The following is a 15426-nucleotide window of genomic DNA, read 5'->3' as shown; positions in this document are numbered from 1 at the left end:
TTTTGCACAAGATTCCAGCCTTATTCAGTGAATGGGTGGTTATCTAGGTTTTTTTTTTAATCCTGGTCATTTAATGTGTGGCACCATATATTATTTACTGCACACCATCCAAACCCTGTACTGAGCACAGAATTATGAATTTCCTCATGGGCTCTTCTGTGGTGTTATCATTGTAATATTTTAAATCTTTTCAAACATTAATGAATTTATTTTTGTATCACCCCTACGAAATGAGGTGGTATTTTACACATGGGGGAACTGTTGCAGAGAGATTAAAGCCAAAATTGTCTAAAGTGTCAACAAATTTGACTAATTTGAGGACTTAATTTTTCAGAGTATTTAGCATGTTATAGCACTTTATTATGTTCAGAGCAGAGTTCTTATGGTATGTCTGCACTGCCGTTAAAAAACCATGGGTGGCCTGTGTCAGCTGACTCGGGCTTGCAGGGGTCTGGTTAAGGGGCTTTTTAATTACAATGTAGACATTCGGGCTTGGGCTGGAGCTTGGGCTCTGGGACCTGAGCCTGAATGTCTAAACCACAGTTAAACAGCCCCTTAGCCCGAGCCCGACAAGCCCAAGTCTGCTGACATGGGCCAGCTGGGTGTTTTTAATTGTAGTGTAGACATACCCTTACTGACTCCAGATGCAGTTGTGGGCACTCAGCACTTCTGCAAATCAGACTCTAAGAGCCTCAAGGTGGATACCCAGAAAATGAGGAACACATTGGCCACCTGTGAAAATTTTGATTTACGTGACTTGCCCAGCATAACATAGGAATTCTGGCCAAGACAGGGATAGAATCCAGTTTACTATGGCATTCAACTGCCTTAACTATGAGACCATCCTTTCTCTTCCTGCACTTAGTTGCTGCTGATTAAACTGGTTTTCAGTGATGAGCATTGTGAACATACAGAATTTGTGAATTATTTACTCTTTCTATTTCTTTAGAGATTTTAAATTTTATTTTTAGGTGCATCCTCTCATCAGACATCTAGACTTTCAACATTTGAAATAATTACCCCGCGAAGTTTAACAGGCAGGGAGAGACGCCACACATATTTACATGAGGTTTGTTTCTCTATCCAAACTTTTTTTATGAATTATTTGTTACTGTTAATATTGCACTACAGTATATATAAAAGAATACACCCTACTATGTAGAATAGTCAGTAATCTCTTCTATACCTTTCAGCAGGTTGCACGTTTGTGAGTGAATTATTTAGCTCTCAGAATTGGCTTCAAAACAGGCAAGAGATGGTCTTCTCAGTCCACATCACACAAACCTCTAGTTCAGTTCATACTGATTGCTACATTTGTTGGCAATCTTAGCAGAGACAAAACTCTGAGTGAACATGGGAAAACTGTCAGGTGTTTCCTCTGGGTCCAGTTAGAAAGTGTAGGGAAATTTGAACTGACATTGTCCATGCTGTGCTTGTTCTTTGGCTAAACAGAGGACTTCGGTCATCCTAGTACCTTTCACCATAAATAAGGGCCCAGTCATACTTGCATTGCACAAATTGTTCAATTTAATTCCGTGGGGCTAATTGAGTGAGTAAGGAGTGATAAATTCCCTAGGAGAGAAAAAATATTAATGGATGTTTGAGATAATTTTTGCCTCCAAGTTAGAGTATGGTTGCCAGGGAAATACTGTATAATGGGTCAGATTTAGTTATCTTTCAGTGAACTGACCTGTGGAATTTGAATATTGTTCATTGGGCTATGATGATTTGCATAAGGAGTGCCACAAGGCATTATATTATGATTGGGCCTCAAATTCTTTGTTTTTACTCTACACAATGAATCATTTTCTCCCTTCTTTTGTAATAAAAGTTTTAAATGAAACATATAAGGTAGGAAGACAAATTACAACATCGATACACATGGACTGTATTGACACTACAAGCAATAACCCAGTGTTAAACAATATTGAATTATTTTTAAAGATTTTTTTTTTAATTTAAGAAGGATAGTTAGTCATCTGAGAAGAATACAGATGCTGATTTTACAAAAGAAGAGATACTTTTCCACATATGCCTCCCCTTGGTGCTTTCCTACACTTTTTGCAGTATAACTATTAAAATACAGCTCTTTTTGGATGGGGATTTTCAAAAGTGCTGAGTGATAGCCTAAATTTGCTCCCATTGAAGTCAGCAGTAACACTCCAGTTGTCTTCTATGACAGTAGAGTTGGGCCAATGCTGAGTGCTTTTGAAAAGCCCACCATTAATGACTAAGAATTGGAATTTCTATTTGGTAATCACAAAAATAATCACTCTGTATTCAGCTCATTGTGATAAGCTATTCCATTCTTTTAAGCACTGCTCATTCTCCATTTATTATCCCATAAAAATCATTTTCAAAAATCTTATTGTCAGTTTTATGCCAAAAGCTTTAGTAGTAATGCTTAGTGTCCCATATTTTAAATTTGAAATAAGATGAAAGTCACTCTCTTTCTAAGTGTGTGGGAGGAGATGTTATAATGAAAGATGCAACAGTGCATCCCCATCACCAGCCTGGCATCATAATTTCATTACGGAGGCCCTGATTCATGGGTCCAGACAAGCTCTGCTCAGCATAAAGTGTAGGCTTTAAGCTATCTTTGCACTCCTTGGATTCTGGGATCAGTCAGGAGTTAGTTTAGGTTTTGATACAGGTTAGAGCAGCCTCTGGCAGCTCTAAATATGCTTGGTTGCCCAAGAATAGCTGGAGTGCAGCTCCATACTTGCTCTAATGTACATCCCACGGGAGGTGGCAGACACCAGTTATGCTGGCTCTTCACTGTTCAGAAAACAGAATTTGGCTGGTTTTTGGCCCAGCTTTAATTTTTCCATTATTTCACCCTGATGAATTAGTAAGGGGCATCTGTTCTTGAGAGTATAGAACCCTAGACTGCTAGTCTGGATTTACCACTGCTCATGGTTATTTTCTGCTCTCCTATTAACATACGTTTATATTGTCACATTTCCATAAAAGTCTCTATTAGCAGATTTCAGCATGGTAGCCATGTTAGTCTATTTCAGCAAAAACAACGAGAAGTCCTTGTGGCACCTTAGAGGCTAACAAATTTATTTGGGCATAAGCTTTCGTGGGCTAAAACCCACTTCATCAGACGCATGGAGTGGAAAAAAACAGTAGGCAGGTATATATACACAGTACATGAAAAGATGGGAGTTGTGTTACCAAGTTGGGGCGGGGGTCAGTGCTAATGAGACAATTCAATTAAAGTGGAAGTGGGCTATTGTTAACAGTAGAATACCAAGGGAGGAAAAATCACTTTTGTAGTGGTAATGAGGCCAATGTAATCAGGGTGGCCTATTTCAAACAATTGACAAGAAGGTGTGAGTAACAGTAGGGGGAAATTAGTTTTTATAGTGACCCATCCACTCCCGATCTTCGTTCAGACCTAATTAATGGTGTTCAATTTGCAAAGTAATTCCAGTTCTGCAGTTTCTCATTGGAGTCTGTTTTTGAAGTTTTTTTGTTGAAGAATTGCCACTTTTAAGTCTGTAATTGAGTGTCTAGGGAGATTGAAGTGTTCCCCGACTGGTTTTTGAATGTTATAATTCTTGACGTCTGATTTGTGTCCATTTATTCTTTTGCGTAGAGGCTGTCCAGTTTGGCCAATGTACATGGCAGAGGGGCATTGCTGGCTCATGATGGCATATATCACACTGGTAGATGTACAGGTGAACAAGCCCCTGATGGTGTGGCTCATGTGGTTAGGTCCTATGATGGTGTCCCTTAATAGATATGCGGACAGAGTTGGCAACGGGGGTTTGTTACAGGGCTAGGTTTCCCCATACTAATTTCTCCCTACTGTTACTCACACCTTCTTGTCAATTGTTTGAAATGGGCACCCTGTTTACATTGGCCTTATTACCACTACAAAAGTGATTTTTCCTCCCTTGGTATTCTACTGTTGAAAATAACCCACTTCCACTTTAACTGAATTGTCTCGTTAGCACTGATCCACCACTTAGTAAGGCAACTCCCATCTTTTCATATACTGTGTATATATACCTACCTACTGTTTTTTTCCACTCCATGCATCTGATGAAGTGGGTTTTAGCCCACGAAAGCTCATGCCTAAATAAATTGTTAGTCTCTAAGATGCTACAAGTACTCCTCGTTTCTATTAGCAGAGTATTTTAATCCTTCTACTGGTTGTTTGTTTTCTCTTGTGTCTTCTCCATGATGTTCTCCTAGCTGCATGGAATGTAAAATGTCAATAAAAAGATAAAGAGTGTAATATCTTTTATTGAACCAACTTAGAGTGTCCTTTTACATTTCCCATACCCGAAGAACAGCTCTTTGTAAGCTCATCTCTCTCACCAACAGAAGATGATCCAGTAAAAGATATTACTTCGTCCACCTTTTCTCTGTAATATCTTGGAACCGACATGACTACAATGCCTCTGCATATAATAAAAAATATTGCAGGGAATGCCGCCATCACTGTGGAATATACAAAGCATGAGGTTTTAAGAATATCTCTCTTTGTAAATTTGTTATATACCTAAAATGTTGAACAGAAGTAGTAGTAGTGCCTTTTTTGGTTAGAGAAAATATGAATTTATGATCAGGTAGGGAACTGCGTAACCAAGGGATATTTTTTGTTTTGTTTTCAGGACCATTCAGATGATCGCTCTTATTCGATTCAAACTGCAAATGGAACATACATCCTAAAACTAAAGAAAAATACGTAGGTTATACAGTATTCTAAGACGCATTTCAATTTTGGATTTTACTTAATAGAGACCACTATTTTTGTATTGAAGATTGTTTGGAATAAGCAGTCTAAAATGGTAGTATGTTAACGAAAGTGAGGTGGTAATAAATAGTGTATAAAGGAGCTGGCTTGAAAACAGATAAAATAAAATGTGAAAATGTTATTGTAGTACATTTTTTTTAAAATTCTGATGAAATTTTCACTTAGCTCCACTGTATATAAGAAACAATGTGCCAAAAAGCATACTATTAATAGAGATTTATTACAGAAGAAAAAGTTCTCACTGAAAAATAAATCAGTGCAAAATTAGATTTCTGCTACCTATTTTTGTTAATTATTGTAGAGGAATTTGTCTAATTTTGTTGTTATCAATCCCCAAAAGTTTATAGGCCAGCCACTTTTCCAATAACTGAAAGAATGAATCAAGTTAAAAAAACAATACAGTTATGGATTTTTTTGGTAACAAAAATTTTAAAAGTAAATTATTCTCAAAATGATGCAGCTGATTTTTTAAAAAAACCATCCTATTTTACACTCTATGTCCTTCTACCGTATTTAATAGTAAAGTTATCATCGAAGTGTTACCCTCAAAATGTATTGCTGAATACAATACTTGATGTATATTTTGTCATAGACACTTAAAACAGCAGCAGTTTATTTTTGTTTTCAGAAATCTTGTTAGTGAAGATTTTGTACTATATACATACAGCAAAAATGGGAAATTGGAGGCTACCCATTCAAATATGAAGGTACTGTGCTTATTAAAGTTCAATTTTTGTGTCAGACTGTGTCTTTAGCACAGGGGAGCTAAGCTTTGTGACACCAAAGGCTGTCCACAAGGTTGCATATACATTTAAATACATTTTTAAACAAAAATACTTATACACAATCATTAATTCTGGTTGTGTTTGTATCTTCCCTGATATAGGAGTGACAATTGCTTGAGTTCACAACAATGAATAAGGCACTCAAAGATCAACTAGAGAATAATAGAAGGTTGTGTTGGATCAAGTTTTAGGCCTTCTTGAGCACTCCTGCTTTAACGTGTGGTATTTTTATGTCATTGTTACCAATGGGCATAAAATATAAGGCTGCCATGCTATAATCTTAACTCTAAGTATGTTTAACCTGTTGCTATTTATGATGACATGGTGTCTGCAATAACTCCTGTTTTCAGAAATATGTGAATGTATAAGAAGGATGCTCTGGAAGCTTACATAAAGACTGAAATTAGGTTAGTTGATTATATAGCCATTGTGAAACATACATTTTTGGATCAAGATGCAAAGTTGCCCAGTTTTGAGGCCCTGATTCAGGAAAATGCTTAAGCACATGCCAATGTTTATTCCTGTTCGGGAAGGCATCTAAATATGTACTCAACTTTAATCATGAGACTTCAGTAGAACTTAAATATGTGTTTAAACGTGCTTCCTGAACAATTCAGGCTTTAAAAGCAGGATTTACCTGCCAAAGAACAGGATGGACAAAATAGATCCATGTGGTTTGTCAGACATTGGGAATGGGTTAAATTGCGCATTTTCCCTCCCTTGTCAAGGAGGCGAAATTTTTTTTACCAATTATTTTACCAGTTTTTTTACCAATGAAGGGCCAAAATCTGCTGTGCTTACTCACAGTGACTAGTGTTTTACTCCAAGAGTAATCCACTGGAAGAAAATTGAGACAACTTGTAGAGTTCTGAGTAAAGCTGGCAAAATCTGGCCCTAATAAATAAACTATTGTGCAAATAAGTAGTCTGGGTCTTTCACTTGAATGAAAAAAATACTGTTATGTAATTAATTATGTGGTTTCATTGTGTTTCAGACACACTGTTACTATGGTGGAGTTGTTGAAGGAGTTGCTGATTCTATGCTTGCTCTTAGTACATGTGATGGTCTTAGGTATTACTTTTTGCTTTTCACTTTTCAATGTATCATTGACTGATATACCAAGAAAATGTATTGTTGTTCAGAATCTCCATTTTTTATTACGTGAGAACGAATGAATCCGGGAGTGGCCAAAGTTCAACCTATACAATTTTGTAATGCTGCTTTTCAGGGACAAGGGTATGGATTTTCAAAATGCTGAGCATTAATATAATTTCCTTCCCGTTGAATTCAGTGGTGAATGGTAGTAGAGTTCGGTTAACACTGAGTGCTTTTGAAAATTCCACCTAGATGTCCCAATATGCAATACTACATCTTGTGTTAAGCAGCCTGGTGGATGTAGATGGAGCACAGCATGTGATGTTGGAACATGTAACCCCCCATAGGGCTGCATCTCCCTATTGACTGCAACCTGCTCCAGCATGCAAACAAAAGATATACAAATTCCTAGTGCAGCCCTCACCAGGGCAAAGTTTGAGTAACCTGAAGTTAATCTGTTACTAAAGATAAAAGTTTCACAAAACAAAAGCATTGTTTACTTTAGATTGTAAATTTTTTGGGGGGTGGGGACTGTTTTTCATTATATAGGGCATGGGGCCAAGCACAGAGATGCCCTGTTTGGAGTCCTGTGCGCTACCACAGTGTAAACAATAAATTAAATAACTGCTCTGCATCACTATCTAATGTTTCCGTATAGCATAAGAGTGTAGCACACTATAATCATTCTACAAATAATAGCAGTGATGTTGATAAGTTTGCATTTAGAAGCAGGCTTCCAAAACCCACACAGTAACTCTGTTACATTAAATTACAATAATGTTTTTGTTAGACAGACAGGCCAGCTTGGGGACTAAAAGGTGGTGAATTGACAAAATGAGACACCACTTGCCGTATGTGTGCAGATATTCAAAGTATGGTCATGAGTGTTCCCTGGGTTCCACAACTTCCTTGATCTTAGCTCCCTGTTGGTGTGGCTTGAATATGCCTATAGGCTCTTGGGCTTGGCTTCTTTTGTGGTGGGAAATAAGTGATGGAACTCACACAACATCACAGCAGAGCTAGAGTAGTTCAGCTCCGTAGGGGTGGGGAGGGAAGAGGTTGGGCATGATGCATTGTGCACTGAGATTGTGCTGCACAAAACCCTTACTCTGTGCATGACCACAGCATGGCAACTTTCAGGAATTAGGGCAAAGGTGGGTAGAAGAGGAATGAAGGACTTTCTAGCAGAGATCCAGAATAGTTTCTTTAGAGCAACTCCATAGCCATCCTGCAGCTTTATTAATCGAATAATTCTCAGCCATTCCTGACACTTAATTTTAGGGGCAATTTCCCCTTTGCCTGTTATGAAAGTTGTTTATATTAAAAAAATAAGGTAACAGTGTAAATTTCTTAGTAGTGAAATATTCAGCTGTAGTTTATTCATCTAAGTTGTACCTTTACAAGTGCCGGGAAATTCTACTTGATAATTTCTCATACCTTTATTATTGTAGGGGAATCCTTCACATTGGTGACAAACAGTATGGTATGGAGCCAGTTGACACATCAGCTACATTTGAGCACCTATTTTATCCATTAGAATATGTTCAACAAGATCCTTTTCTGTGTGGTGTGCTGAATGATAACCTTCACCAAGAGAAGAGTGTGAAGAATTCTCTCAGATATACAAATGTTTCACACAGTTCTTTCAGCAGGGAAAAGCTTTTTAGGGTAAATATATTTGTGTTTTTCTCTTGAGAAATGTTTAGATCCTTGGATCCAATACAACTCTTTTGGGGCTGCTTCAGAGACCAGAAGGGGCTATAAAACTATCTTAAGTGACTTCCTGGGGTTTACCCTGGTGTAGGAGCATTCCAGGTTGTGTATCTAGCTAGCTCTTTGTTTACCCCATTTCAGGGCCCTGAGCATGGCTGGAACACTGCTGGGCTTCAGAAATCCTCACATAGCGGAATGGCAACGTGGAGACTGTTGCAGTCAAGTGCAACTTAAAGCAGCCCAGAAGCTGTTCTAAGCTGTATGAGAGGGCAAAGCAACAGGATTGGAGGGGTAGTGGATATAAAGATGCCATAAGGCCCCCACCTCTGAGAGCCTGTCTGCCACTGAAGTATTGAGCTGTAGATCTTTAAGCTGTCAATTAAGCTCAAAAAGCGAACAAACTTGAGGCCAAACCAAGATAGCATGCCTTGTAAATATATGCAATAACATGGTAACAAATAGTAATACAAATCTTGACTTATTGGTAATTAAAATATTAACTTATTGCATTTTCTAACTTGCAGAAAAAACGAGCCGTGCTGCCACAGAGACGCTACGTGGAACTATTTATGGTTGTGGATAACAACAGGGTAATGTGTTTCTCTAGTATTAAACACATTTCATCAAATTATTTATTTTTTCTCTGACATCCTAATATTGAATTTTACAGTATTTGCAGAAGAATTCTGATCCTGTAGCTGTGCAAAAGGAAACAATTGAGCTGACTAATTATGTTGATGTGGTAGGTCATTTCAGTCATATGGATATTCAGTAGTCTCTTCTTTATCTAATTTCACACAAATAGCAATGTACAACTAGTGTATTCTGTGTTTGTATTCTAACTGAAAAATATAATTAATATACAGACATATAATTAATATCTAGACAAGACTGTTAGAAGTACACCACAGAACTCTCAGCCCAGGGGAGAGAGGATAAGGTGGTTTTGAGCCACCTTTGCACACACTCAACCTTAGGCTGCTCCAGGGGCATAACTTGGACAGCCCTCCCAGTGCCGCCCGATGGGCTGCAGGGATACCTGGAATCTCTGGCAACTCTGACAGATCTCTCCCCACCTCTCACTAACCTCCTGTGCCAGGATGTATGCCGGCAGCCTTAGGGAAATTTTTCCTCAGCTGGATATAAGGCTTTTATAGCCACATTATGCTGCTCTGGACCTTTCCCCTGGCATAAAGGGGACAAAACAGAGATGAGGATCACACTCATAATGCAGCAAATTTTCAAAATCTACCTCTAAAATTGTACTCTGCATTTTTGCATGAGTTTTTAATGTGCAGTTTTACACATCCAAGCTTTGTACGCACAAAAGCATAAGCCCAAGAACGTGTTTGCAAAAGTATACATATAATTTCAGACATCGAGTTGAGGTACCTTTGAAAATTTAGCAAAATAACATAGCGTTTCTGAATATGTATGAATCATTGTGACTAGACTCATGCAATAACTGATGAAAAACAAGGCTAAAAACATGGATAAGAGCACAGAAGACTGTTGCTAGTGGGTTTTTTAAACTTTACCTCAAAATATTTCACTATTTCTGAAAGATTGAACATTCCTGTTTGTGTTCGTAAGAAAAAAAATCAAATATTTCATCAGCATTAGGGGGCTAATCCTCCCCTCCAACATGGTACATGGAGTGCTACATGAGGTACATACTGCTTCTCTGTTCTACACAGGAATAATCAATGTAGGCAAGAAGTTTTAATATCTAACTAAAGGCTTGATCCAGCTCCCACTGAAGTCAATGGGCATCTTTCCATTGCATATAGTCCATCCTCTACTGGCCAAAGTTTACCCTCAAAATCCCCAGTTGCTCTCAGAAGATCTAGCCTCTTTGCTGCCTGTGGAGTTTCCCATTCCACAGCCGTAAGCAATTTCCATAAGTCCCTGACAATCCACTAGAGAGATGAAATTGTTCCTAGGCTCTCCTCAAGATAACCAGCCAAGATAATGAATGAAACAGTTCCCTTCCCCCAAGTGTTGGCCCTCTGATTCCTTACTCATAGGGCTCTTGCATCTGAAGGATATGGCTAGGAATTCTAATAGACATAGGAGACCTTCAGTCTTGTAATCTTTATTCAGTAACATCCCACCCCCCATAAATGATAGTGTAGGTTTCGACTGAATAAAGAACAGGAGCATCTGGCCCAGTTTGTACTGTGAACTAATTATTTAAATGAACTAAACTTTCCTACACTTCCATTGTTCCAGTCAACATAATATTGAACTGGTAATAATGATGTGATTTTTTCAGAATTCAGTTGAATTTGGTTCACATATATGTAAAGTAATCACCATTGTGTATTTTCAGATGTATGATGCATTGAACATCCAGATTGTTTTGATTGGGCTAGAAATCTGGTCAGATAAAAATCACATAAATGTAATGGATGGTTCAGCTGGAGATGTACTAAATAGATTTGTTTCTTGGAGAGAAAAAAATCTTCTTAAGCGTTCAAGAAATGATGTTAGCCACCTCATAATGTAAGTTTTGGTTCATTAGAAAAACTTGCCTCATACTATAAATCAGAATTGTAATACTGCTTATGTTTGCAAATGAGAATAAATAATAGAAACTGGACTACTGCTAATTTAAAGCTTTGTCTTTAATTGTAGCCCACCAAGAAATTATTTGTGTAATTAAATCTTTATTCTTAATCTGATTCTTCACTCAAAAACAATAACACAGCATATGTATATTTTTCAAGAGTTATGTCATATAGTTGGTGTAGGCACACTGATCAGAGAGCCATATCCTAATTCTTTGGGAAAGTGGGAAATTTCCCACTGACATCAGTGAGACCAAGATTTGACTCATCATAATATTTGGGTCAGACCCATCAATATTTTTTCACTAGAAAGCAATGAACTTTCAGCCCCATTCTCAAAACAGTGCACATGTTCTGTCGTTATGTTGCAGAGGAAGAAGTGCCTATAGTGGGGCAGTTGGAATGGCTTTTGTAAGTACAGTCTGTTCTCAAGTCCATGGAGGGTCCATCAGCACTGTAAGTACAGTACTTCATCTCAGTGATTAATGTACAGATCTAGTCAATAAAAAAATCTACACACCTCCCTGACCTATTCCGCCAAGTCATCAAAGGCTAAGAGGTTTGGTTTGGTGTGGGTTGTTCTATTAGTTTTTGAGGATGATGATAAAATTCCTTTTGCCACATCCCTCTCCTTCATGCACCAGTCCACCTCATTCAGATAAGTCTCAAGCTATATTTTGGCCATATTTTTAAATTTATTTAGCTCAAAGTTGGCTAGAAAAGCACATCCCCATACCTGTAAGTCCATAAAGTCCATAGATTCTTAGGTGCACGAGAATTCCACTCAGTGCACTTTGGGGAGAGTGGGATAAAATTTGCTTTAAGCTGCCTGTGCCTTCCCTTAATCCTATGGGAGGGCTAATATCACCTTACTTAGGATATGGAGGTTTGTCCTTATAATATTAGATACCACAGCAGCAGACACAGTATAAGGGCCAAATTCTGCCTACCGTACTTATATTTAATAGTACTTTAGTCTGTGAGGAACCCCATTGAAATCAGTGGAACTACTGATGGAGTAAAAGCATGAGGAAGAATGGCAAAATCTGATTCTAAACCGATACATAGATAAAGAATTACACTGATTTGCTATTAGTGCTCTATCCTTATGATAGCATCACACATTTAGAGAGACATAGCTTAAATAAATCAGTCGGTAGGATCATTGCCTTGTTTTCTCATGATTTCTTTATTTTCATGTTTTATTTTCATATTCATTTCAACAATTGCTTCTCTTTACTAGCTTAAAGGTAACAATGTGCAACGTCATGCCACAGTAGTTGCACATGAGCTGGGGCATAATCTTGGTATGAAACATGATGATGGAAGGTGCTCCACATCCTACATTATGTACAGTACGGATAAGTAAGAGCTCCAAATATTATTACCTTATTTTTAATATTACATATTTGTATTAGATTTATTCAGCTGTGTAAAATTCCTATTAAACTCAGAGAACCTTAGTAAATGGACTTTGTATGGAGAACTTAAGTCTAGAGGGTTAAAAAGTTAATGGGACTTAGTTGATTGAGGTTAGTGTGCTGTTTCCACCCAGCTCCTAACATAGTATTCACACACTGGATCTGGTCCAAACTTCCCTTTCCTAAGGCTTACATTTACAGTTATTTAAATAAAATGTACATCTCTACCTACATTGTATTATCAAGTTGGCAGTTCTGAGGGTTAGGTTTGGGGCTAATAGGACTCACCTGACCTGCCATCAGAGTGACTCAGCAAAAATAAATGCATGTTTATGAGGGTTCAATCTGTGACATCATAGTATCTCTGCAGAAAACCTCTGTGTAGGATCAAGGAACCCATCACTGTTATAGTAGACATTATTTATATATAGTTCCACAGTTAAACTTTGAATGCAGAGTTTCAGCCTGGAATAAATGTTGTGGCCCAACAATAAACCCTCAGAAACCCCCACCAGAATTAGAAATTAAAGATGGAAATAATAGACTTTACGTGGAAAAGAACTTCCTCTAAACTAAACATCATTTATATTTAGGACTGTCATGCGATTAAAAAAATTAATTGCAATTAATTGCGCAGTTACAAAAATTAATCACGATTAAATCATGCAATTAATCGCACTGTTAAACAATAATAGAATAGCATTTATTTAAATATTTTTGGATGTTTTCTACATTTTGAAATATATTGATTTCAATTACAACACAGAATACAAAGTATACAGTGCTCACTTTATATTTATTTTTTATTACGAATATTTGCACTGTAAAAAAACAAAATAAATAGTATTTTTCAATTCACCTAATACAAGTACTGTAGTGCAATCTCTTTATCATGAAAGTTGAACTTACAAATGTAGAATTATGTACAAAAAAACCCTGCATTCAAAAATAAAACAATGTAAAACTTTAGAGCATACAAGTCCTATCAGTCCTACTTCTTGTTCAACCAATCGCTCAGACAAACAAGTTTGTTTACATTCGCAGAAGATAATGCTGCCTGTTTCTTGTTTATAATGTCACCTGAAAATGAGAACAGGCGTTTGCATGGCACTGTTGTAGCCCGCATCGCAAGATATTTACATGCCAGATGCACTAAACATTCATACGTCCCTTGATGCTTCAACCACGATTCTAGAGGACGGGCATCCATGCTGATGATGGGTTCTGCTCGATAACTATCTAAAGCACTGCAGACTAACACATGTTCATATTCATCATCTGCCACCAGCAGAAGGTTGATTTTCTTTTATGGTGGTTTGGGTTCTGTAGTTTCCATATCAGAGTTTTGCTCTTTTAAGACTTCTGAAAGCATGCTCCACACCTCATCCCTCTCAGATTTTGGAACGCACTTCAGATTCTTGAATCTTGGGTCGAGTGCTGTAGCTATCTTTAGATATCTCACATTGGTACCTTCTTTGCATTTTGTCAAATTTGCAGTGAAAGTGTTCTTAAAATGAACGATGTGCTGGGTCATCATCCAAGACTGCTATAATATGGAATATATGGCAGAATGCAGGTAAAACAGAGCATGAGACATAAAATTCTCCTCCCAAGGAGTTCAGTCACAAATGTAATTAACACATTTTTTTTAAACGAGTGTCATCAGCATGGAAGCATGTCCTCTGGAACGATGGCCAAAGCATGAAGAGGCATATGAATCTTTGGCACATCTGGCATGTAAATATCTTGCGACACCACCTGCAACAGTGCCATGTGAATGCCTGTTCTCACTTTCAAGTGACATTGTAATTAAGAAGTGGGCAGCATTATGTCCCTTAAATGTAAACAAACTTGTTTCTCTTAGCCATTGGCTGAACAAGAAATAGGATTGAGTGGACTTGTAGGCTCCGAAGTTTTACATTCTTTCGTTTTTGAGTGCAGTTATGTAACAAAAAAAATCTACATTTGTAATTTGCATTTTCATGGTCAAGGGATTGCAGTACAGTACTTGTATGAGGTAAATTGAAAAATACTTTCTTTTCTTTACCATTTTTACAGTGAAAATATTTGTAATCAAAAATAATATAAAGTGAGCAATGTACACTTCGTATTCTATGTTGTAATTGAAATGGATATATTTGAAAATGTAGAAAACCTCCAAAAATATTTAATAAATTTCAACTGGTATTCTATTGTTTAACCGTGCGATTAATCACAATTAATTATTTTGAGTTACTTTCGTGAGTTAACTATGATTAATCGACAACCCTATTTATAGTCTAATTTCAGTTATCCATCCTCAAAAATATCGGGTTTAAACAAATAAGACTTCAAACTATAGTATGGCTAGTAGATGTCACTATACTTTGTAAATTCAAGACTTTGGTTAAATTTTTAGGTAAGTAATAATTTTTACTGTAGCACAGTTGCCTTCTCTCATAAGGGGTGTTGTGCAAAATCCACAAAAATTATTCAAGAGCTGGAAAAAATGTCTTAAAGTGAGAGACTTAAAGAACTCATTTGTTTAGCTTATCAAAAAGAAGATCACAATCCTTAATCTAGCAAAGAGAGGCATAATGGGAACCAGTAGTTGAAAGTTAAAGCTTAAACATTCAGGTTAGAAATAAGGCAAAGAAAATTAACAGTGAGGATGATTAACCACTGAAACAAACTACAAAGGGAAGTGGTGGATTCTCCATCCTTGATGGCTTCAAATTAAGACTGTATGCCTTTCTGGAAGACATGCTGTAGTCCAGGGGTGAACAAACTACAGCCTGCGGGCCACATCTGGCCCATCAGCCAATTTGATCCGGTCCTTGAGCTTCCGCTGGGGAGCAGGGTCTGGGGTTTACCCCACTGCCACGCTCCAGCTGAGGAGTGGGGTCTGGGGCCGCTCTGCGCAGCTCCCAGAAGCAGTGTCATGTCCTCCCTCTGGCTCCTACATTTAGGGGTAGCCAGGGGGCTCCGCGCGCTGCCCCCGCCCCACTCCTACTCCCTTTAGCCAGGAACTCTGGCCAATGAGAGCTGCAGGGGCGGCGCCTGCGGATGGGGTGTCACACACAGCCGCCTGG

At 37.8% G+C, this 15426-nt stretch overlaps 1 protein-coding gene across 1 annotated transcript in view; it reads left to right on the top strand.

Moving 5' to 3' along the window:
* The window catches only part of LOC144268283 (disintegrin and metalloproteinase domain-containing protein 9-like), a 43480-nt gene that overhangs the window by 11407 nt on the left and 16647 nt on the right, over positions 1–15426 (top strand). Inside the window, exons 2-11 of the mRNA XM_077822980.1 lie at positions 972–1069; positions 4629–4702; positions 5400–5478; positions 6551–6627; positions 8103–8319; positions 8889–8954; positions 9035–9106; positions 10697–10869; positions 11306–11390; positions 12178–12299. Of these exons, the coding sequence (XP_077679106.1) occupies positions 972–1069; positions 4629–4702; positions 5400–5478; positions 6551–6627; positions 8103–8319; positions 8889–8954; positions 9035–9106; positions 10697–10869; positions 11306–11390; positions 12178–12299 (1063 nt within the window). The remainder of the gene's footprint in view (positions 1–971; positions 1070–4628; positions 4703–5399; positions 5479–6550; positions 6628–8102; positions 8320–8888; positions 8955–9034; positions 9107–10696; positions 10870–11305; positions 11391–12177; positions 12300–15426) is intronic.

The sequence above is a fragment of the Eretmochelys imbricata genome, chromosome 7, assembly GCF_965152235.1.
Source record: "Eretmochelys imbricata isolate rEreImb1 chromosome 7, rEreImb1.hap1, whole genome shotgun sequence".
Classification (NCBI taxonomy): Eukaryota; Metazoa; Chordata; order Testudines; family Cheloniidae; genus Eretmochelys; species Eretmochelys imbricata.
The sequence above is the reverse complement of the archived record's forward strand: the minus strand, read 5'-3'. Positions and strand labels throughout refer to the sequence as shown.